A 23,709-nucleotide genomic window follows, 5' to 3' on the forward strand; every position below is an offset into this window, starting at 1 on the left:
CTTTTCATGTAGGTACCTATTCAGTTGACCATTAAATTTCTCCAAGCAGTCAGCCTTAACCAATCAACAAGAAATTATTTTTAACAATTAACAAATTGCTAGCTAAAAGAAAACTTCCTGTAATCCAGTCAAAACTTTTCTTCCCCCTCCTTAATTTGAATTTATGGCTCCTAGTTCTAGAATAATTTATCACTGAAATTTTCATCCTCGTTCATTTTACTTTCTACTCTCAGAGCTTCAATCAAATCCCCCTCTAAGGTGCCCAGTTACCAAATTTGTAGCTTATATAACAAAGTCTTTCCTCATATGGATGCCCTTTTGATGACCTCAACAAGAATTTGTCCATATTTGGAAATTTTGATATATTTTTAGGTGCTGTTTCTAGGTACAGAGATCACTACTTATAAAAAAAAAAAAAAAAAAAAAGCCAACCACCTTTTACCATGAGATTATGACCTCTCTGTAAGTGTATTCAATCTATTGTATATTACCCCACCAACTGTACAGGTCATTTACTATTCCCAAGTATGAGACCTTCCATTCTGCTGCAACAAAACTGCCACCTTTCTTGACCATCCTTGAAACCTATCCAAGTTGTCCTGGAGGAGTACTGCTTGGCACTGACCATTAACCACTCTTGTAATCTTCACATCATCTGCAAATTTTGACATCACACTTTCCATCCCTTTGTTTGTAACTGTCATTTATGAAGATCAGAAAAAACAACTGTGGTTCTGGGGACCCCACTTCTAATATTAGACCAATCTGAAGAGTAATCATTAAACACAAACCTCTGACACCTGTCCTGCAACTATTTCATGATCCATTGTAGAAACTTACCTGTGATTACAATGTGTTCCGGGTTACACAGCAATCTCTCACAATAGACTGAATCAAATGCTTTGCTAAAATTCAACTAATATCCAGATTTCTTAAATCCAAAATGAGTAACTATGTCAAAATATCTAACCAGATTAGTAAACACATTCACTACCTTTTATATTTGTCAGGGTTCTTTATGTGGGTACCTTGGGACATTGGAACAAGTAGTTTCTGCTTTTTTTTAGTAAATGGATTTCATCTGGGAAGAATAACACTCCAAGTAATGCCAGTATCCGTTGTTTGTAGTGTTCTAATATCAACAGATGCATTTGAATGAGATTCAGAATCACTTGAATAGAATTCTATTTCAGGATCAGATGACATATTATAAACAGCTGATTCAATGTTAGCTTCAGCATACTGTTCATCCCTGTTCCTTTTCAGTCTTGATATCTCAGGCTGTGGATCCATTATGACAACGTTTTAGGGTAAAATTTTTATAGGAAAACCCTTTTTACACAAAATTTTTATCAGTAGGCACATGCTAAGAATGATGTTTTTTTTTGTTTTTTTTTTTAACTAAAGAATTAAACTTTTCTTTTTGTGGAAAATATTAAACTAGATAAAATAACTCCAACATAAGCAAAGAACATATAAAACTAGAACCAAATATAGTAGAGCGTCAGTTATCCGGAATAATTAATGTCAGACCTCTTCTGGATAGCAGAATTTTCCAGATAATCAAGCGTCAGGTAAAATTAAATAAATTCTGTTATTATGTACATTATGTACTAAGGTAAAAGAAAAAGATTTTAAATAGCATGAAAAAAAACAAATTTATTTAATTAAAAAATAATAATAATAACTAATACATAAAAATTCAAACATTTAAATATGTATGTATATTTGGATAGGTATTTTATTGCAAATTTTATGCGAAAAAAATTTAAAGTAATTTTTTTAAAATAATGTTCAATCGTTTTTTCTTTCGTTTGTAGTTGTGACCTATTTTTTTGCTGCTAAATCTCTGAAATTCCTTAATAATATCAATTTGATTACATTGCATTCTTCCTGGTTTTCTGCCCATTTCAGTGCTGTTTCTTTTCACTAACATTTTACTGCAAAAAAAAAAATAATAAAAAAAATAAAAAAAAATAATAAATTGCACAATTTTGGGCCGATATTATTCTTACCGAATCTGGAGCTAAACTAAACATAATATGAAATGAACAGAAAATATGCCATGGAAAATTGGGTTCACAGAAGCGAATGACTAAACTATCGCTCATGATTTCCGAGAAAACCCATTAGGCCTAATCCAACATTTCACCAGATATACAACATAAAAAAAACAGACAGAAATACCCTCGTAGCATAATAAACATGTCTCAAATACTACCATTAATATATATAAAAAAAATCTGCCTTTCAAATTATTCCAGATAACCCATGTTCTATTGTATACAGTTTTGATAACACTCTCTAGACAGTGCAATTGATGCTAAGCAAATCCCAACCATAATGCAATAGTCCATGGTTCAATCAGTGTGCAGATAATGCTCAGTTGTTCATTTCATGTGTCTTTCCTTTTACAGCACTCATTTATCAACCACAATTGAATGGACACATGTGCTCAAGGCACAAAAATTGCAGTTTGTTCAGATGCAATTTTGTATTTTGGCAGCAAACATGTTAAACATGATTTTTAAATCAACAAAATGACTGTGTATCCTTCAAATTCCTTTTCTATAAACCAATGGTGAGACTGCACTTGGAATACTGTGCCCAAGGATGGAGAGTACACCTAAAATAGGTGTACTCTCCTATTTTAGGCCCTAAAAAAAAGACATTGAAGTTCTTAAAAAAGGTCTAGAAAGGGCAACAAGCTTAGTGAGATTGGCAAAAGGGTAGTCTATGAGAAAACTTTGAATTTGTGGGCTAAAGAGATTTGTGATTAGATACCATAGAAGGGATCTGACTGAGATCTGTAAGGCTTTGAGTGGAGAAAGTAAAATGAGCAGTGATGAAATGTTCATAGTGTAATAATGATTTTGAATTTGAGGAATAAATTCAAAGATTTTCCTCGTAGGCCACCCTTTAGCCAAGTTCACCAAGCTTGTCGCCCTTTCTAGACCCTTCTAGTCTATATTTCCTCTGTAGGCAGTTTTGGCTGACAACTTAGAGAAATTCAAAAGTCAGCTGGATCAGTACTTATCTGGGAAAGGAAACACACTTAGACAAGCGATTTTATTTATTTATTATTATTTTTTTTATTTTAGGGCAGTGCAGCAAAGGCCTAGGTTTCCTCATACCACATGGCTCATATCAATACTAAATGTAACTAAAATGTAAACTTTTCCACTCCATAAATAAATTACTATAATAGTAAAAACTAAAAATATGACTCGCTGTACAGTATTTCAAAACATTATGCCAGTGGGCATAAAGAAGCATACCTCATTTTGGGTTTTGCCAGATGATTTTGCTAAATGAAAGCACACATCCTACCATTTCATTAGCTCTAAGTTAAATCTGTTTTGTTAAAATATTTTAACCTATATAAAATAACTGTAATATGCACACTTTATCGAACTAAAAATAAAACCAACAGGATGAAACAATCAAGGCTCACTCCACTGGAATGGTGTTTGAAAAAAAAAAAAAAAAAAAGGTTGCTGATATGCTTGTCAGAGAACCAGGACACAGTGCTAAATATGGTGCTTGAACAAATATCAACATAGGTACCATGAACAACAGGAACTTAAAAGGCAAAGGAAGGTAACTAGCAAAAGCAACAGGTCAATATGCTATCAGAATAGCAGATATCAAAGAAACCAAGAGTATGAATAAAGTGAGGCTGCAGCTAAACAATATTTAGAAATTAATTTATTTAGAAGGAAGGTGTAGCAAAAACTTTTACAACTAGTCTGAAGAAAATTAAATTGTAAGGGAAGCATCATCCAGCACAGTTACGTGGGCAAAATTTAAGACAGAAAGTTAGGTATTATCTTTTAAGGATGAGAGGCATCTTGGCGAAAACCCAGCATTCCTTTAATTTCAAGGGTACAGCATCAAAACAGTTTTTGCAAGCAAGCCATCACACAGTCCACCAGACCAGCTGGTGTATAATCTTGTTATCTCTACTCTACTCTACTCTAGCAACTGTGACTAAAAGAAGTCTGAGTAGTACATAAGTGGTCTTGGCAAGCATTATTTAAAGGTACAATTATTTTAAACCTCAGATGTAAGACTACTACTAGAAATTTATCTTTTTTCTTATAATATACACTGAAAGGACAGAATTCATGGGATACCTGGTTCCTGAGCAACACGACACTGACACCTCTTGCTAGTGGACGAACCCGCCACTTGGCAGGTATATAGGTACGATGCATCACTGCATTCATGTAGACAGTAATTCGATGTCAGTATGGATAAATGTCATGCGTTAACAGACTTTGAAAGAGGGACGATAGTACCCACTATCGTACCCGATGCATGGGTTGCTCTATAGCGGAGGTGGTACAAATATTGCACTATCCCAAGAGTGTATCAGGAATATGCCAATTCCGGAATAACATCTCATCGTGGACAGCGCTGTGTTTCAACCAACCAGAGAATGACAGTGGCACAAATCACCACTGACTTCAATGAGGGAGGTGCCAGAAACATCTCCATCAAGACTATCAGGCAATCATTAGCCACAACAGGTTACAGGAGCCGCCGACTCACCAGAGTCCAATTGCTAACACCGTAACACAGGACTATGCCCCAACTGGACAAAAGAACATTGGCATTGGACCTTGGAAGATTGGAGATGGGTTTCCTGGTCCAATGAGTCCTGTTTCCAGTTACTTTGAGCGGACAAGAGGTTGTGTATCTGGCAAAAACCACATGAAGCTATGCACCCATCATGTCAACAAGAAACTGTTCAGGCAGGTGGACAGCCGGTAATGGTCTGGGGCATGTTCAACTAGCACATGTTGAGAACCCTGGTATGTCTAGACACATCTCTGAACAGTCCAGGTTACATATCCATCCTTGCAGACCATCTGCATCTCTTCATCGTCATCATGCACCCACAGGGCAATGGACTTTTCCAGCAGGACAATGTGTTCCCCCACAGAGCCATGGTGATTAGAACATGGTACAAAGAGCATTCCACAGATTTTACCACCATAGAATGGCCTCCCCGTTCACCGGACACAGACCATGTGGAGCATCTTTGGGATGCTGTGAAGATCCATTCGAGATTTGTAACCTCCACCCAAGAATGCGACGGAATTATGGACAGCAGTGCAGCAAACATGGATGGAAATATTTGTGGAACGCTTTCATGAATTAGTGGACCTCGCTGTGTGACTGCCCTTAACTGGGCAAAAGGTGGGCCTACCCATTACTAGGTAGGTATTCCATGATTTCTGTCCACTCAGTGTAATCACCTTCATTTTTATATTATATTCATTATATCTCACACATTATATTCAGATATACTTACAAAAAACACAGTCCCTCCCCCGCAGTCAGATGGCACAGGGTTACAAAACATCTTCTTTTTGGCAATCAAAACACCTAAAAATATTTAGAAAAAAATAAGCTTCATAACATAAACTGGAATGTTTTAATAATGTCTTTGATTATTTGATAAAGATGCATAAATATAAAATTCAAATGAGTGTTCACAGAAAAATATTACCACAAATTTGGTATGCTCCTTGGAATTAAAATTTATCACGTGTGTTTGATCTAAATATGTACATACACGTGTGTGTACATATTTAGATCAAAAAAATTTAGCACGTTATCACTCTATAGGGAGAAATAGTTTTGAAATACTTTCTTAAAAATATTTTTGATATCTAGTAGCAAACTGAACTTCATAATCCTCCTCCAAATCATCTATACTAGAATTTTTTAAAATTTTTGAAAAATAGTGTTTTACAAGTTTTAAAATAACAAAATTCTAAATAAAAAAACACTTTGAAGACAATATTTCCTCTTAACTATTTTTCAGCCTTGTAACACTGCCATGTATAATTAACAGTTTCAAAATATGTGGAATACACTGAATTTTTTTACCTGTCTCATTAAACATTAACTCTCAGCAAAAAACAGCATCTGGATTGTTTGTTAGTGCTTTCTTTAAACTGCCAGTTTATTTTGTGTTCACAGAAAAATATTAGCACAGATTTGGTATGCTCCTTGGAAGAAAAATTTATCGCACATCTGTGTGCTTTTTCTTCTGTGCATGCACATGCACATGTACTTGATAAGAACAATAACATAGATAATTTAGCCAAATTTAGCTTTTTAGAATGTTTACTAGACAAGTAAACATATACAAATTGTACTACAGGATTTCAAGGGTATTTTAATACGATAGTTAAAATAAAATCAATTACTGCAGTCAATTTCAATGGAGAGACTTTCTGCTCTCAGAGATGACCAGCTAAGGCTGCGCTTATATTCAACTTAAAGAAAATACCATTATCTAACAGTTATACAGGGTGTTTCAGTTAAACGTTTCAGAACTTCTAAGAGGGGTAGGGTACATCCTGACAACTCGAAATCATATAGCAATGTGGGGTCGGAAATGCTTTCCTGAAGCGGTGTTGTACACAGAAGCACCATAAAGAAAAGAGACCGTAAGTGAGAAATCGTTTTAATAATACATGAAAAGAAGCAAAAGGTACATGGATTAAAGTAAGTGTTCGAAGTTTCTTCCACGGGCTACAATGCACGCCTCACATCTCCGACGCATGGACATCCGAACATTCTGGAATACCCCAGGCGAATTTCGAATTTCTTCGGCAGCTACTGCGATTCTTGCAACCAGCTCCTCAGCATTGTCAACAGGGGTGTCATAAACTAGCGATTTCATATGACCCCAGAAATAAAAATCAAGACATGATAGGTCGGGTGACAACTTTTGAGAGATGAACAGATTTCTGCATCGACGCAACAGACAATGTGGTTCCAACACGATGGAGCCCCTGGCCATTATAGCGGAGATGTTCGTAACTACCTGGATGTCACATTTGGTCAACAGTGGATCGGACGTGGTGGTCCCGTGCGTTGGCCTGCTCGGTCACCCGACCTAACATGTCTTGATTTTTATTTCTGGAATCATATGAAATCGCTAGTTTATGACACCCCTGTTGACAATGCTGAAGAGCTGGTTGCAAGAATCGCAGTAGCTGCCGAAGAAATTCGAAATTCGCCTGGAGTATTCCAGAATGTTCGGATGTCCATGCGTCGGAGATGTGAGGCGTGCATTGTAGCCCGTGGAAGAAACTTCGAACACTTACTTTAATCCATGTACCTTTTGCTTCTTTTCATGTATTATTAAAACGATTTCTCACTTACGGTCTCTTTTCTTTATGGTGCTTCGTGCACAACACCGCTTCAGGAAAGCATTTCCGACCCCACATTGCTATATGATTTCGAGTTGTCAGGATGTACCCTACCCCTCTTAGAAGTTCTGAAACGTTTAACTGAAACACCCTGTATACTATCATCTATACTAGAATTTTTAAAATTTTTGAAAAATAGTGTTTTACAAGTTTTAAAATAACAACTTCTGCCTAAGTTGCTAACATCTTTTTAAATTGTACAGCATCACAAGAATAGGTGAATCTGCTACATGTTTAAAAATCTGAGATGCCATCAGGAAAGCTGTTTTGAAGCTTACTATCTTCTCACCAAGTAGCAGGGTGTCTGTTGGAGAATGTATGTTGAATTGTAATGTATTTAGTCTACATGAATATCCACGCAGTGCAGAGATGTTTATTGTTTTAATGGCTTTATGGTGTAAAAGCAACAAGGTCATAATGTACCTAAGGTGCATAGAAGTAAAACTTCCATTTTAAAAATATAACAACTGTTATGTTATCAAAATTGCCCTATGCAATGCAGTTATGATACTATAGGATTACAGGGCTATTTCAATGCAGCAGTTGAAATAAAATTAAAATTAGTACCTGCATTTCATTTTGATCATGGAGAGATTTTCTGTTCTCACTAAAGATCAAGCACCAAATACTATGGCTTCAGCTTATACACAAATATTAAGAGACAAATACTGTTATCCATGATTCCTTTCTATTATAATAAAGAAGTTATTAATTAATAGCATTCATGTTAGAAGCTTGAAATTTTCATCTTACATGTTGGAAATTTTTAAAATAATTAAGCACAATAACATTCTACTGTTTATTTTCAAATTATGCAAATAGTCTGGTAAAGTAGTAAAAAACAATACAATTATTTTCAAAATTTAAATTCATTAAGAATAAATAAAAGAATAACCCTCTGAAATTTTGGGAAAATATTTTTCAGGATGAAAACACACACATCTGAATGACGAAAAATACATAAATCTACAAATTAAATATATAAAGAATACAGCAAACTATGGTAGATATAAACTAGTCTGCAATCAAGTCACAAAGGAGGTTAGGTATGCTAAGGAAGATTACAAGAAGTATTAAGCAAAGGATGCAAAGGAAAACAGAAAAGACCTCTTTACTTATATCAACAGCGGAAGAAATTAGATGAATCACCTTTGTCTACATCATTCAATGGTTTAACTGTTGATGATTCTGCTCAGGTTGCTGATAAACTAAACAGGTATTTTACATCTACATTCACACATGAGGGATTCTTTAGGGAAGGGGATGTCAGAAGTTTATCAAACTCTAACATGGAGCTAAATAATGTGTTTGATAACTGAGAGGAAAGTGGAAGAAAAGTTGTTGAAGCTAAACATAAAAAGGCAACTGGTGTGGATGGAATCTATACAAATAGCCATAATTATGAGAGCATCGCTGGATTCAAGGGAGGTCCCTGTAGACTGAAAATGTGCAAATTATTTCCAAATCACAAAAAGAGATTAAAGGGTGACATGAGTTACAGTCCTGTTGGCTTAACTTCTATTCTAAGGAAAATAATTGAGTCACTGGTTAAAGATGTAATACAGAACCATCTAGACAGGAGTGCAGTTATACTGCAGTCACAGCTTGGATTTGTTAAGGAGTGATCTTGTCTGACCAATCTGATTGGACACTATTTGACAATGATAAAGGAACTGGATGTAAAAAATAATTTTGATATCATATAGTTGAATTTCAGGAAAGTATCTGATACATAAAAGGCTGCTGTACAAACTGAAACAGTTTGACATTAAATACAAGTTAATGCTATGGATAAATGGATGTTGGGTGGTAGAAGACAGAGAGTGGTTATTAATGGACATATCTCTTTGTGAAATAATGTTATTAGTGCAATCTCCCAGGGTTTGACGCTGAGGCCATTGTTGTTTTCTATATTTATTAATGATACTGATGAAGGCAAATCAGGCTTAATGTATAAGTTTTCAGATGACCAAAGGTAGGTAGGATGGTTATTGCCAGTAATCAAGGTATGCAACTGCAACAAGAACTAGATAAATTAGGCAGATGGTTGTGAGAAATGAACTGAAATCAGCACCACACAGTTTGTCAGTGTCAAAAATGCTTAGAATCAATATAAAATGAGAGAGAGAAAGAGATTCTAATAATCAATTCAACTTCACTATAATGTGTAATTTATTTAAATTTTATATGGTTTACTATTTGTTTGTTATTTGTTTTAAAAGGCTTTAAACTTAATATCACTTAGAATCAGTATCACAAATATACTTTGGGGAAGAGAGGGGGAAGGGGGGGGAGAGAGAGAGAGAGAGAGAGAGAGAGAGAGAGAGAGAGAGAGAGAGAGAGAGAGAGAATAAGCTGCAATATGACAATATAAATTTAAAATCAATAATAAGTAAATCATAAGTAAAATTAAGGTATTTGTTCAGATAAGTCTAGAGGAACTTATGTGAACAAACAATAGTCCTTTTAAAAATTCTGAGTGATATTCATTAAAACAAAATTTCAATACAATGAGATATGTTTTCCACCTTCAAGAGAAGCTCATAATGGGATTTTACAATGCTATTTTATGCATTGTATTTAGAACTAATATAGATATCCAAACATAGGGTCTTACATCACTCAGTAATTTAATTAGTTAAGGCTTTATATACTTATATACTGATTTATCACTTAGAATAAATATCACAAATATATTGTGGGGAGGGGAGGAAAGAGAGAGAGAGAGAGAATAAGCTGCAATAATGGCAATATAAATGTTTTCTTAACCTGGAGTATCAGGACCACCAATAAATTTATGAGGAGAGAGAAACACAGCATCTTTATAAACAAATTCTTGATCCAGCCTAAATAGATTAAAAATATATTATAAAAAGGGTATATTACATCTATTTTAATTAATTTACCATATATTCCTGTGTATAAAGTTGACTTTTTTTAAATGAAAATTCATGCTGCTTAATCATATTTACCACATAAATCAACCCACTTTTTTTTTATACTCATCTATTGCATCTCACGTATACAGGGTGTTTCAGTTAAACGTTACAGAACTTCTAAGAGGGGTAGGGTACATCCTGACAACTTGAAATCATATAGCAATGTGGGGTCGGAAATGCTTTCCTGAAGCGGTATTGTACACAGAATTCGTCGTGCGACGTCGTGCAGCACAGATTCGATTTTCGGTCAATGTATGGGCCGGTATTATGGGAGATCACCTCATCGGACCTTACCTGTTACCGTGTCGTCTAACCAGACCTATCTACTTGATCTTTCTGCAGCAAGTATTGCCACAACTTTTGAGAGATGAACAGATTTCTGCATCGACGCAACAGACAATGTGGTTCCAACACGATGGAGCCCCTGCCCATTATAGCGGAGATGCTCGTAACTACCTGGATGTCACATTTGGTCAACAGTGGATCGGACGTGGTGGTCCCGTGCGTTGGCCTGCTCGGTCACCCGACCTATCATGTCTTGATTTTTATTTCTGGGGTCATATGAAATCGCTAGTTTATGACACCCCTGTTGACAATGCTGAGGAGCTGGTTGCAAGAATCGCAGTAGCTGCCGAAGAAATTCGAAATTCGCCTGGAGTATTCCAGAATGTTCGGATGTCCATGCGTCGGAGATGTGAGGCGTGCATTGTAGCCCGTGGAAGAAACTTCGAACACTTACTTTAATCCATGTACCTTTTGCTTCTTTTCATGTATTATTAAAACGATTTCTCACTTACGGTCTCTTTTCTTTATGGTGCTTCTGTGTAAAACACCACTTCAGGAAAGCATTTCCGACCCCACATTGCTATATGATTTCGAGTTGTCAGGATGTACCCTACCCCTCTTAGAAGTTCTGAAACGTTTAACTGAAACACCCTGTATATTTACTGTATATACAATAAAATCTATATTAAGATGAAGATGAATAAATCCTTGAGTTTTAAAAGGTGAGCAACAATCATTATTTGTGTAATAAATTGTAAATTGAGTGGTGTTCATTCAAATCTTTCTAACCTCAAGAACATGTCTTTAATGGAAGTTTAGGATTTTATAGTTGGCATATAAGTAAGATTTTTTAGGGCTTCAAAGTCAACTTATATACTAGAATATAAGGTACTACCTTGTCCTAAATATATCCTTTAAAGTATATAATTTCAGTCATCTTTTTTTAATTAACTCACATCAAATATAAAACATTCCACAGAGATAAAAAAAACAATAGTAAAACAAAAGTAATGGTTTACAAAAACATTAAGAAAATTATTTTATAAATATTTCAATAAACCATTTAACTGTGGGTCAACAATATTCTCTAATAATTGAATTACTAAAAATATAAAAGCTAAGCAAAATTACATCAAGACAAATTTATTTTTAAATGATTTAATTTACCAATGATTTTAAAATTTAGCAAACTTAAGGTTTTAAAGTTTTATTATAAATAGATATACATTGAGTGATCACTGAATTATGACCACATACCTAATACCGTGTTGGGCCACCATTTGCAAAGATAACAGCCACTATTTACCCAGGCACTGACTCCACTAGATGTCTGATGCCATCTGTGGGGATATGTAGCAATGCTGCTTCATAGCTTTCCACAGTGTTGGAACAGATGACAGCTGCGCATTCATATGCCTCATTTCACATTCAAAAACATCCCACAAGTGTTCAATCCCACTGTATTGAGATCAGGCAAATTTGAAGGCCAATCAAGATGGGTGTTATCTTCACTATGTTCCTTGAACCACTTGTGCACAGTGTGGGCCTGATGACAGTGCATTATCGTCTTGGAAGATTCTGTTTCAGTCTGGGAAAAATGCAATATGGCAGAGTCTCCTACGAGCTGCCAGTAGATATCACCAGTGAAACATTGGTCCATACACAACAGGGGTCCTAGTTCTAACCAGCAAAACACATCTCATATTAAGCAACCACCCCCACCTACCTGGATAATGGACACCATGCACAATGGTGTCAGCAGACCTGTGTTGCTTGTGCTACACATGAAGACATCTGTTGGCATGTTGCAACAGGTATTTCAACTCATCTCACCCATTTCCTGTCTTCCAATGTCCAACCAGCATGTTGTTTACACCACAGCCTTTGCCACTGATGATCAACAGTGAGGAGAGGGTGTCTCTAGGGTCGTCTGCTGTGGAACCCCATATATCTGAGTGTGGTGCTTCGTTATTTGATATATATTGTTCTTACATTCCCCATATTGCATTGGGATGTCACCTGTCACACATTAACCTGCCATTGAGCCCATACAACACTCTGCACCCTTTGCTCACCACGAACATCCACCTTGTGTAATCCTTTACAGTTCTGTCAGCACCAGGTGGTTTGACTCATTCAACACCATTCTTTGTATACTTTAACCACAGTGGGCAATGAGCAAAGGCTATTGCCAATATGGAAGCACCTGACACATGAGCTCCCACAATCATGTGCTTTTGAAACTCTGTGATATCTTTACTACGTCCCATAACTGCTACTTTATCACTTTGACTTGCATGACCAGATGCAAATTATCACTGTTCTAGCATACAAAGTGACAAAGCTGTTCGGCTTTTTATACTGCAAGCTATGCAGCATTATCCATTACAGATTCAGTGGTCATAATTCAATTGTCTGTCTGTGTGTGTGTGTGTGTGTGTGTGTGTGTGTGTGTGTGTGTGTGTGTGTGTGTGTGTGTGTGTGTGTGTGTGTTTTACAAGGATGTGTAAATATATACCCAGGAATGAAAGGATTCATATTAATGTCAACATATGGCCCAGCAGCAGCATAATCCCAGAAAGCTAGAGCACCATATCTGTGAAGCAGTGATGTAACAGCAATATCATCAGTCAATATTCCAGTGACATTAGATGCAGCATTAAAGCTTCCAACTAGAATTCTTCCACAGTTCTGATGATCCTACAGAAAAGTGAAATGAATGTTTACATATCTGCTAAAAAAATTATTATGAAGTCAATGCATAAATAATAAAAATTAAACTGTTTAAACCCAGCAGTCATAGTGCCACCATTTGTAGGAAAAAAACTGTGGTGGGGCACCTAACAGGTGCCCATTTTCTTTTTAATTTTTTAAAATGTTTTGGGCTATTTTAAATTCTGCTTGATACCAATATTTTGTCTTTTCTTAATAATTGCAACGCTTATCATATGTAACTTTTTACATTTTCAAAATTATTAAACTTTTAAAAAAAAGCTGCAGGTTTTACACTTTTTATTTTCAAAAAAAGACAAAAAAATACTAATTTTGCTAACAAATTAGAAAAATGCAAGAAGCATTGGTCTCTTAGTTGCTCTCCCAATAATAGACCATTATTTGTGCGAAATTTCAAACTGTGTATGCACACATATTTCTGCTTATTATCTCTATAAATATTATTAAAAAAATTTTAAAAACTGACTATGTATATTCTATACTATTAGTTACTACCATTTTTCAGGCTAATTTCAAAATTTATTTTAAATTTGGTGCCCTTCAGAGTGCATAAAATATGAAATAACGTATGCTTCTTCCCACAGAGAAGAAGCCATTTTAAGAGAATATCCATGTTACCATCTTTATGCTGTGAAAACAACAATAAATCTTTCAAAAGCAACTAGGATAAGAAAGTAGATGTTTAATGAACTGATAGAAGAGAAAAAAACAAGTAAACTGAAACATCAAACACATGGAATTGGTGCTTGTCCGGTACCACACTATTCTTCAAGCAAAATTCAAGTACTTGCTAAAACATTGGTGGGGCACCTAGTAGGTTCTTGACCCCCAACCCAAATTTCTATACAATAAATGGAATAAAATCACTTCAAAAACTATTGCAACAAAAGTTTGACTCTATTTAGGAAGGTATAAAAAATTTCAGATTTTTAATTACTGATTAAACAGATGGGAACATGATGTTCAAGGAGCCCTGTGTGATGCCATGCCACCACTGCTAGGTTAATAATTAATTATTACTTCAGCTTCAGCTGAATAAAAACTTAGTCAATGGCATATAATTTATGATTTTTAAATAAAAGTTAGAAATACCAAAGCAATCCACTGTACTTACCTTAGTCATTTAAATGGAAAAATACTAGATGCATGGAACTTAAATTCATCAGTGTATGCAATTTTTCTAGATCTTATCACAGCATGTTATTCAAATACTGCCACTGTTACATCTGCAAATTACTTCAACATTTTGGGTCCAATTTTGAATCTCATATCAAATACTATATAAAGGCTCTTTACGCTAAAAGATCAAACCATAATTAAGAGCACTTCTGTTTCTGTTGCGCTTCCTCAAAGAATTATCACCTTCAATTCTGTTTTATTTCATATTTGTACTTTTATAAACAAAAATGCACATTTTGGCTCCTTTTCAAAGAAGCATTTCTGTGTTTTTCTTATTTCTCATGCAGCTGCAAATACAAATTTATTAAATTCCCAGTTACGAAATTCTATTTCTCATGCTGAATTTTCTGGACTGAATTTTTTATCCATCAAACATAGCAAAATCTAAGTTGGTTAATTTTTTTCACCCAATTTTATTTGCAACAAATGCTCTGCTTTTATAGTTCGGCCAGTCAAATCAACTAAATTGTTAGAGTTGATAATTGATGTGAAATTAATCTTCAAAGATTACACCAATTTTCTTCACTCCTAAAACAATAAAAAGACTTTCTAGTTACTCAAAGTAGTTCACATTCATAAGCTCAAACCAATTATGCCATATACTACCATTTAAAAGTAGCTGGGCACCCGTTTTCATAGTCCAATGGTGTTTCCCAGATAAACAAGTATTTCAGATTGGCACAGAAGGAAAGGTGTAGGTGCCACATGAGTTAGCCGTTCTCATCATGGTACAGAGCTTAGGATTAATGCTCTATATTTGCAGATGGCACAAAGGTTAGCAGGGTGGTTAATGACAGAAATCAAGGAAAGCTACTGCAACAAGATCTAGAAAAATTAAGCAAACAGTCAGAGAAGTTGCAACGAAAATTTAACATTGACAAATGCAAGGTACTGCATATGGGCAGTAGTAAAATACTAATGTAGTAGACGCATGTGAAGAATGAAAGCAAGATTATGTAGCATCAGACAAAAAAAAAACCATTTCACACATCCATTCCCTCTAAATGTTTGTCCAGTTCCTCCTTGAATTTACATAAGCACTCAACTTCAACAACAACAGATGGAAGTTTGTTCCAGCAATTAACCACTCGCTGGCTAAAGGCAAATTTCCACACATCTATTCTACAACTGACTTTCCTCAATTTGAATTTATGCCCTCTTAGGTTCGTAATCTGAGCAACTGGAAGAATCTCATCAGAATTCAGCATGTTCAACCCATTCAAGGCCTTATACACCTCAATCAAATCACCTCACAGGTGCCTAGACCCCAGCCGCTGTAATTTGCAGAACTTAAACCTCTCTCTCTTGGTAAGAGGATCCCTTCATTCCCCTCACCAATCTTGTTGCCCTTCTCTGTACATACTCAAGCAAATCTACAACCTTCCTAAAATGGGGCCACCAGACCGGTAAGCAGTACTCAAGGTGTAGCCTGACCATTGCCTTATACAAAAAGATAATCACCTCCTTTTCCCTGCTAGCAAAATTTCTGTATATAATTGACAAAACCCCATTACCTGCTCTTGCAGCCTGTCTGCATTGCTCAGAAAACTTCATAGCTGACTGCACAATTACTCCCAGGTCTTTTTCATTTTCTACCACCCTAAGTGTAGTACCACACAGTTGGTACATTCCTCTGGGGTTACTGCTGCCCATATGCAGTACTTTGCATTTGTCAATGTTAAACTTCAGTTGCCTCTTCTCAGCCCATCTGCCCAAATTTTCTAGATCCTGTTGCAGTAGCACACTGCCATTACTCTCATTAATTACCCCGCCAACCTTTGTATCATCTGAAAAAACTTCGACACTAAGCCTGATATACCTTCATCAATATCACTGATAAATATACAAAACAACATTGGGTCCAACACCGAACCCTGTGGAACTCCACTAATAACATTAGTCCACGAAGAGCAGTGCCCATTGATTACCACCCTCTGTCTTCTCCCACTCAACCACCCTTTTATCCACTATAGCAACTTACCCTTAATACCACTCTGCTCCAATTTGTACAGTAGTCTTCCATGTGCAACAGTTTCAAAAACTTTCCTGAAATCCAAGTATATGATATCAAAATCATTTTTTGCATCCAGTTCCTTTGTAACCACATCATAGTATCCAATCAAATTTGTCAGACAAGACTTTCCTTTAACAAACCCATGCTGTATCTGAATTATTGCTGCAGTCTTGTCTAGATGATCCTGCAATGCACCTTTAACCAGTGACTCCATTATTTTACCCGGAACAGAAGTTTAACTGGTCAGTAATTTCTCATATCACCCTTCGATCCCCCTTTTTGAATTGGGGATATATTGGCACATCTCCAGTCCGTGGGGACCTCCCCTGGGTCCAAGGATGCTCTCATAATTATGTCTAAGGGTTTGCTTAGTTCCTTTGCTGCCTCCTTTAAAATAACTGGATAGATCCCATCCACTCCAGGTGCCTTCCTTAAGTTTAACTTGAACAATTTCTCTTCCACTTTGCTCTCAGTTATTACCAAATCACTTAGCTCCCTGTTAGATTAGAGTTTGATAAACTTCTGGCATTCCCCTGCTTGAATAACTCCTCATGTGTGAATGTAGATACAAAATACTCATTCAGTTTGTTTGCTATCTGAGCAGGATTATCAACAGTCGAACCATCAATATCAAGTGAACCAATCTGATTCCATCCCTTTCCTTTAGAGTTTATATAAGTAAAGAAATCCTTGCCGTTTTTCTTAGCATCCTTTGCCAAAGATTTCTTGTAATCTGCCTTCACTTGCCTAATCTCCTTTGCAACTTGATTACAGACTAGCTTATATCTGCCATAGGCTTCTGTGTCACCTGATAATTTATATGCATCCCATGCATTTTTCTTCTCTGCCACGAGTCTCATAAGTTCATTTGAAAACCATTTAGGCCTAAACCTTGAACAATATTTTTTAATAGGTATGAAACATCTAGTTGCTTCCACGATTAATTCCTTGAATGCTTCCCACTTAGAATTTACTGTTGGTAACATCATCAGTTGGTCCCACTGTACAGAATTTAAAAACTGTCTGAGACCACTGTAGTCACCTTTACAGAAGCAAAAACCCCTTCCTTTATCCCCGATGGTAATTATATCTTTAAGTAAATCCCACATCAGTACAATATGATCACTGCCACCTAGTGGTTCCTTTATCTGCAAATTCTTAATGCACGAATGATCACTGTTCTCTGATCAACCCCTCTCTGGTTGCCTCTCGAACATGCTGCTGCAGAAAACAATCATCCAATAAATCCACAAAAATCTTACTAGTGTGTGAGTGACCAACCCACAAGTTCCAGTCAAAATCTGGGTAGTTAAAAATCATGGAGTATTTCTACCACAAAAGAATTCAGTTTGTAAGTTGCAATGCTTGGAAACCAGGCATCTGTGAAGAGACCTGACTGAAGTGTTCAAGACTTTATATGGTTTCAGTAAACTAAATATTAATGACATCCTTACTCTTTCTCAGATGACACAAATAAATTGACATACACTTAAATTGAAAAAGGATGGCTGCAGGATAGATGTGTGAAAATTTACTTTCAGCCAGAGAGTAACTGATTGTTGGAATAAACTTCCATCTTGTGTTGTAGAAGTCGATATTTTGAATAAACTTAAGGGAGCATTAGACAAATTTTTAGAGGATGTACAGATGAAGGGAGTAGGGTTTTTTGACTGCTGCTGCATAAGCTTGCTTCCTTGCTTCATTTGACACTATTGATAATAATTACTATTAATACTACTTTTTAAATACAAACTGAAAATCGAAAAGAATAAAAATGTAAATAATGCTTTCAGAAACGGTCTTTTAAAGTTTCTTGTGATAAGTAAAAATTACCTTGAGCATCTGTTCTAAGTGCTGGAGATCTAATAACCCATCCTCTGTTTCTTTAATTCTAATAACCTGTACACAAATTAAAATGTTAAATACATATATACAATGTTTATATACAGTCAATATACATATTAAATAATATATACAAGGTTTGTTGTTTATTTGTTATTTGGTTTTTAGGAGCATTAGCAACTAAGGCCATATTGCTCCGGGGATATGTGGTGGTCATTCCCTGACCTTTCCGCATCCTCCGTATTTGGTGGGCACGGGCTCGAACCCCGGTCTAATCAAGAAGCGTGTGCCCACCTGGCTACGGAGGTTCCTAATATATATATATACAAGGTGTGGCAATAAATTTCTCAGGCTGGTGCAATAAAAAGGTCACAAAGTGAAGGAGCTCAAAAATGGTTTTATTGTTATTCAAAGTAATCACTACCTGATTGAAAGCACTTATTAAACTGTTCTCAAAGTTTCTGAAAAGAGTCAACAAAGACATCCAAAGCAATGATGTTCAGTTTGGCAGTTACTTTTTCTTTATGCCCTCAACATCCTGAAATCTCTTCTTTGAGGGCAATTTATCTTGGGAAAGAGGAAGAGGTCTGCTGGAGTGAGATTGGAAGAGTAGGGTGGATGGTTGATGTGTACAATGTTATGTTTTGTCAGAATTGACTTCCAACAAGTGCAGAATGGGCAGGGCATTGTTGGATAACAAGAACCAGCTGCCTTTCTCTTAAAATTGTGGCCTCACAGGGAAATGCACTTCAATAGTCTTTGAAGCACCTGTACATAGAATGCAGCATCAACTTTTCGCCCTTCAGATAAAAATCCCTTGGGAATCGCACAGTTTGTTGAAAAACATGATCAGCATTGTCTTGATTCTGAACTTCTGTAAACGCAACTTTTTGGGGTTTGGTGGTGATTTTGAAGTCCACTGCATGCTCTGACTTTGCCTCTGGGTTGTACTCAAATACCTAACACTCATCCCCTGCAACAACACAGGTGAAATGCAATTTTCCTAACTTTTGCAACTCTGTCTTCATTTCCAGAGGTTGGTGAATGTCCACTTCTTCAATCATTGCAAACATCCTCACATCCCTCTTTGAACCACTTATACCATTCAAACACACTAGTATGAATTAATGTTTCATCACCATAACAGTATTAACATTTAATAGATTTTTGTTGCAGATTTTCCCAATTTAAAGCAAAATTTGATATCTGTTTGTTACTCAACTACAAAATGACATGGAACATTAATGCTACTAACAAAACTGGTTGTTGATTGCAATCTGTCAGCCTAATGGACAAACTCTCTACCAGCATCTGTTAGAGAAAGTTTCAACTACAACATACAACTTCCATTTATTTTTAAAAACTCATCACACATGACGACAACAGCACCAGTCTGGGAACTTTATTGCCATACCTGATATATCTTGAAAATATTATTTAAGAAGCCTTTTTTTTTTTGTTCCAGGAAAAAATAAAATTTTATACAAATCATGAAATAATGATGCAAGATATAAATCTTGTAATAAATCTTCATACAAACATTTAAGTATGATGTACATCCAAAGAAAAATTCCTAGGCATTCTGACTCTCCACTCTCACACAACATATCAAATAATTAATCATTTTGAGAAGACAAGAGGAGTTAGTAATCGCCCTAGGAGCAGAACACTATGTTCAGATTGGTCAGAAGATAATTAGCATTAGCATTAGTTGAGGCATACCATGCAAGATAGCAAACTTATGCAGCATCAGCTAAAAAAAAAAAACAAAAAACCCTCCCATTTCACCTGTCCATTCACTCCAAATGCCTGTCCAAGCTCAGCCTTAAATTTATTTAAGCTATCAACTTCCACAACAAGAGATGGAAGTTTGCTCCAGCAATCAACTACTCGCTGGCTAAACGCAAATTTCCACACATCTATTCTACAACTGTCTTTCCTCAATTTGAATCTATGCCCCATCAGGATGAGCAAGAGGAAAAATCCCATCAGCACTGAGCTTGCTCAAACCTTATACACTTCAATCAGATCACCTCGCATGTGCCTAGTCTCCAGGCACTGCAATTTGTAGAACTTAAGCCTTTATTTGTAAGAGCACCCCTTTGTTCTCCTCACCAATTTTGTTGCCCTTCTTTGTACTCATTCTAGAAACTCTACATGTTTCGTAAAATGAGGCCTCAAGACTTGTACACAGTACTCAAGGTGTGGCCGGACCACTGCTTTGTACAACAGGATAATCACTCCTTGTCCCTGCTAGCAAAATTCCTATATATCACTGACAAGACTCCATGGCAGCCCATCTCCACTGCTCAGCAAACTTCCAGCAGGTCTTTTTCACTCTCCACTTCCCTGAGTGTAGTACCACACAGTTGGTACATTTCTCTTGGGTTACTGCTACCCATATGCAGTACTTTGCATTTGTCAATGCTAAACTTCAGCTGTCACTTCTCAGCCCATTTGTCCAACTTATCTAGATCCAGTTGCAGTAGCATACTGTTTTTAATGTCGTTAACAAACCTGCCAACCTTTGTATCATCTGTAAACTTGGACTTTAAGCCTGATATACCTTCATCAATATCATTGATGAATACACAAAACAACAATGGGCCCAGATCCAAATCCAGATCCACTAATGTTATTAGTGGAGCTCCCCAGGTCATATCCCTGGGGAGCTCCACTAATAACATTAGTCCAAGAAGAGCAGTGTCCATTGATTACCACTCTCTGCCATCTCCCACTCAACCATCCCTTTATCCATTGTAGCAACTTGCCCTTAATACCATACTGCTCCAATTTATACAGCAGTCTTCCGTGTGCAACAGTATCAAAAGTTTTCCTGAAATTCAAGTATATGATATCAAAATTATTTTTAGCATCCAGTTCCTTTGTGACCACATCATAGTATCCAATCAAATTTGCCAGACAAGACTTTCCCTTAACAAACCCATGCTGTATCTGAGCTATTACCGCTGTCTTGTCTAGGTGATCCTGTATCACCTAGACAAATGATACTGTATCACCTCTTTTAACCAGTGACTCCATTATTTTCCCTGGAACAGAAGTTAAACTAATAGGTCTATAATTATTTGTGTCACCCTTTGAACCCCCTTTGTGAATCGAGCATACATTTGCACATCTCCAGTCCATGGGGAACTCCCCCCAAATCTAAGGATGATCTCATAATTATGCTAAGGGTTTGCTAACTTCCCTCGCTTCCTCCTTCAATATAACTGGATAGATTCCATCCAACCCAGGTGCCTTTTTTATGTTTAACTTCAACAATTTCTGCTTCAATTTGCTCTCAGTTATTAAAAAATCACTTAGCTCCCTGTTAGAGTTTGATAAACTTCTGGCATTCCCCTGCTTGAATAACTCCTCATGTGTGAATGTAGATGCAAAATACTCATTCAGTTTATCAGTTACCTGAGCATGATCATCAATAGTCAAACCATCTATGTGAAGTGAACCAATCTGATTCATCCCCTTCCTTCTAGAGTTTACATAAGTAAAGAAGTCCTTGCTATTTTTCTTAGCATCTTTTCCCAAAGGTTTCTCGTAATCTGCCTTCACTTGCCTAACTTCCTTTGTGACTTGATTACAGACTAGTTTATACTCGGGTCTCTGAACTTAAGTCAAGCGCCTTAATCACTGGGCTACTCAGATATTTTTTTTATGTTACACATTTTATGTAAATGCTGGTTCAAATTCTCGAAATGTCCACAAGAAAGCTTTCAAATGATCTAAACATATCCAAATAAGAAGGATTTTAAAAGATTCAGGATACAAATGTTTCCAAAACTGCATCACACACTTAATGGGGATGATCCAGACAGGAGAATTAAATGTATTGACAAATATCTCCAAAACTTTGTTAAATGAAATTCTGTAGTTCAATAAAATGTTAAAGATCAATGGGCATTTTAAACAACACAGTTGTGTATTAGGCCACTGAGAATTCTAATCTTATGTAAAAAGGAATTAGACTCTCCATATCCCCTCACCTCCTAATGGAAACGTTACAGTCAGCTATTTATTCAAACAAAATCTTGTAGAAGATTTTGTTTTAATTATTAAGAAACATTGAACATGGCATTAGCAGTTTTTTAAATGCATTACTTTTATTCTATCTTGCACTGTTACATAAAAATTAACGAACTAATTTAGTTCTTGTTAAATAAGTAAAGACAATCAAGTATATTCACCATAAAATTTTGGAATGTTGTGCCACAGCCTTTGACTAACGGGACAAATATCTGACATCATTGATGTCTGCAAAGAAAAATTTTTATGGACTGTACTATTCTTGTCTTAACAAGGGCTAACTTAGTCTGATATTTTTTTATGTAACTGCACAAGGTACAATAAAAGCAGTACATTTAAAAAACTGATGCAGTGTTCCCTTAGAATGTAATAAAAATCATATATTACTAAGACTTTTCTTATTCTAATATTGAATGAAAATTAATAAAAAAATTACAACAGAAAAACACTGCAAACAAACATACAAGGAGCATATTCAGGCGGTGGCCGCAGCAGCAGCACCACCACCACCACCTCTTTTTCATGTATGATACTACTCCAGTATATTATTTCCTCAAAGTAAGGAAATTCCTAAGTGAAAAATTACTAAACAAGCGGACCAGGCATAACAGACCTATCAAGCACATACACACAGGATTACCAGATTTAATCTCCACATATATGTTTTGCCATTTTTTATTAGTAACAAGACGCACACTGTCTGAGTACTGGTAACCCTCATATAACACAGTAGTTAGGTTCGTATAAAATCTCATGTAGAGGAAAACAGTTATATGAGACTAAGAACCAGTAGAAAAGGTGGGGGGATTACGTTCCAAAAGCTACCAAAAATACATCTTTAATTTTTATTAAAAATAGTAATAACTGAACAAACTTCTTACAAACTATGATACGTATGTCAGATAATGTACGTTTATTTAATTTTCTTCTTCTTCATTGCTGCTAAGCACAATCAACGAGAATGTTTTCTCTGTTGCAGAATATCTTCACCTTCTGAACTTTCTTCTGCAACATCTAGATTTTGTGCATCTTCTGCTCTGTCTAAAAAATCAGTAATCTGGGTTTGTTTGCTTCTGCTTGAGAAATCTTTATAAATTTCATGGTGTGGAGCTAGGCATTTTTTAAGCTGCCTTTTGAACTTTGTGCTCCTTTCAGTTGAACGATCTGCATTCAAAAAATATGATTCTATTTGCTCGGTAAAGTTTATACCTTTTCGTATGCTTTTTAATATAAAACCTGAAACTTCAGAATTTTCATCTGCGCTATCATCCTCTGAACTGATATGGTTTACCTCCGATGCCAATTCCACCAAATCCACTTTGCCAGCCTCTTTTTCTACTAGTAATTCTTTAGCATTAGCATTAGGATTAGTAGAGGCATTTGATGCAAGAAAGTAAGCTTATGCAGCATCAGCCAAAAAAAAAAAAAAAAAAAACCCCAC

General features: G+C 36.0%; 1 protein-coding gene across 1 annotated transcript in view; it reads right to left on the minus strand.

Annotated features, from left to right (window-relative positions):
* The window catches only part of LOC150088026 (uncharacterized), a 276,978-nt gene that overhangs the window by 210,552 nt on the left and 42,717 nt on the right, over positions 1-23,709 (minus strand). The window contains exons 5-8 of the mRNA XM_090369988.1: positions 18,219-18,284; positions 12,978-13,159; positions 10,005-10,081; positions 5,321-5,394 (exon numbers count right to left, since the gene is read on the minus strand). Coding sequence (XP_090226114.1) covers positions 5,321-5,394; positions 10,005-10,081; positions 12,978-13,159; positions 18,219-18,284 — 399 coding nt within the window. The remainder of the gene's footprint in view (positions 1-5,320; positions 5,395-10,004; positions 10,082-12,977; positions 13,160-18,218; positions 18,285-23,709) is intronic.

The sequence above is a fragment of the Mastigoproctus giganteus genome, chromosome 3 (genome assembly GCF_048544385.1).
Source record: "Mastigoproctus giganteus isolate SK-2022 chromosome 3, ASM4854438v1, whole genome shotgun sequence".
In the NCBI taxonomy this organism is placed as follows: domain Eukaryota; kingdom Metazoa; phylum Arthropoda; class Arachnida; order Uropygi; family Thelyphonidae; genus Mastigoproctus; species Mastigoproctus giganteus.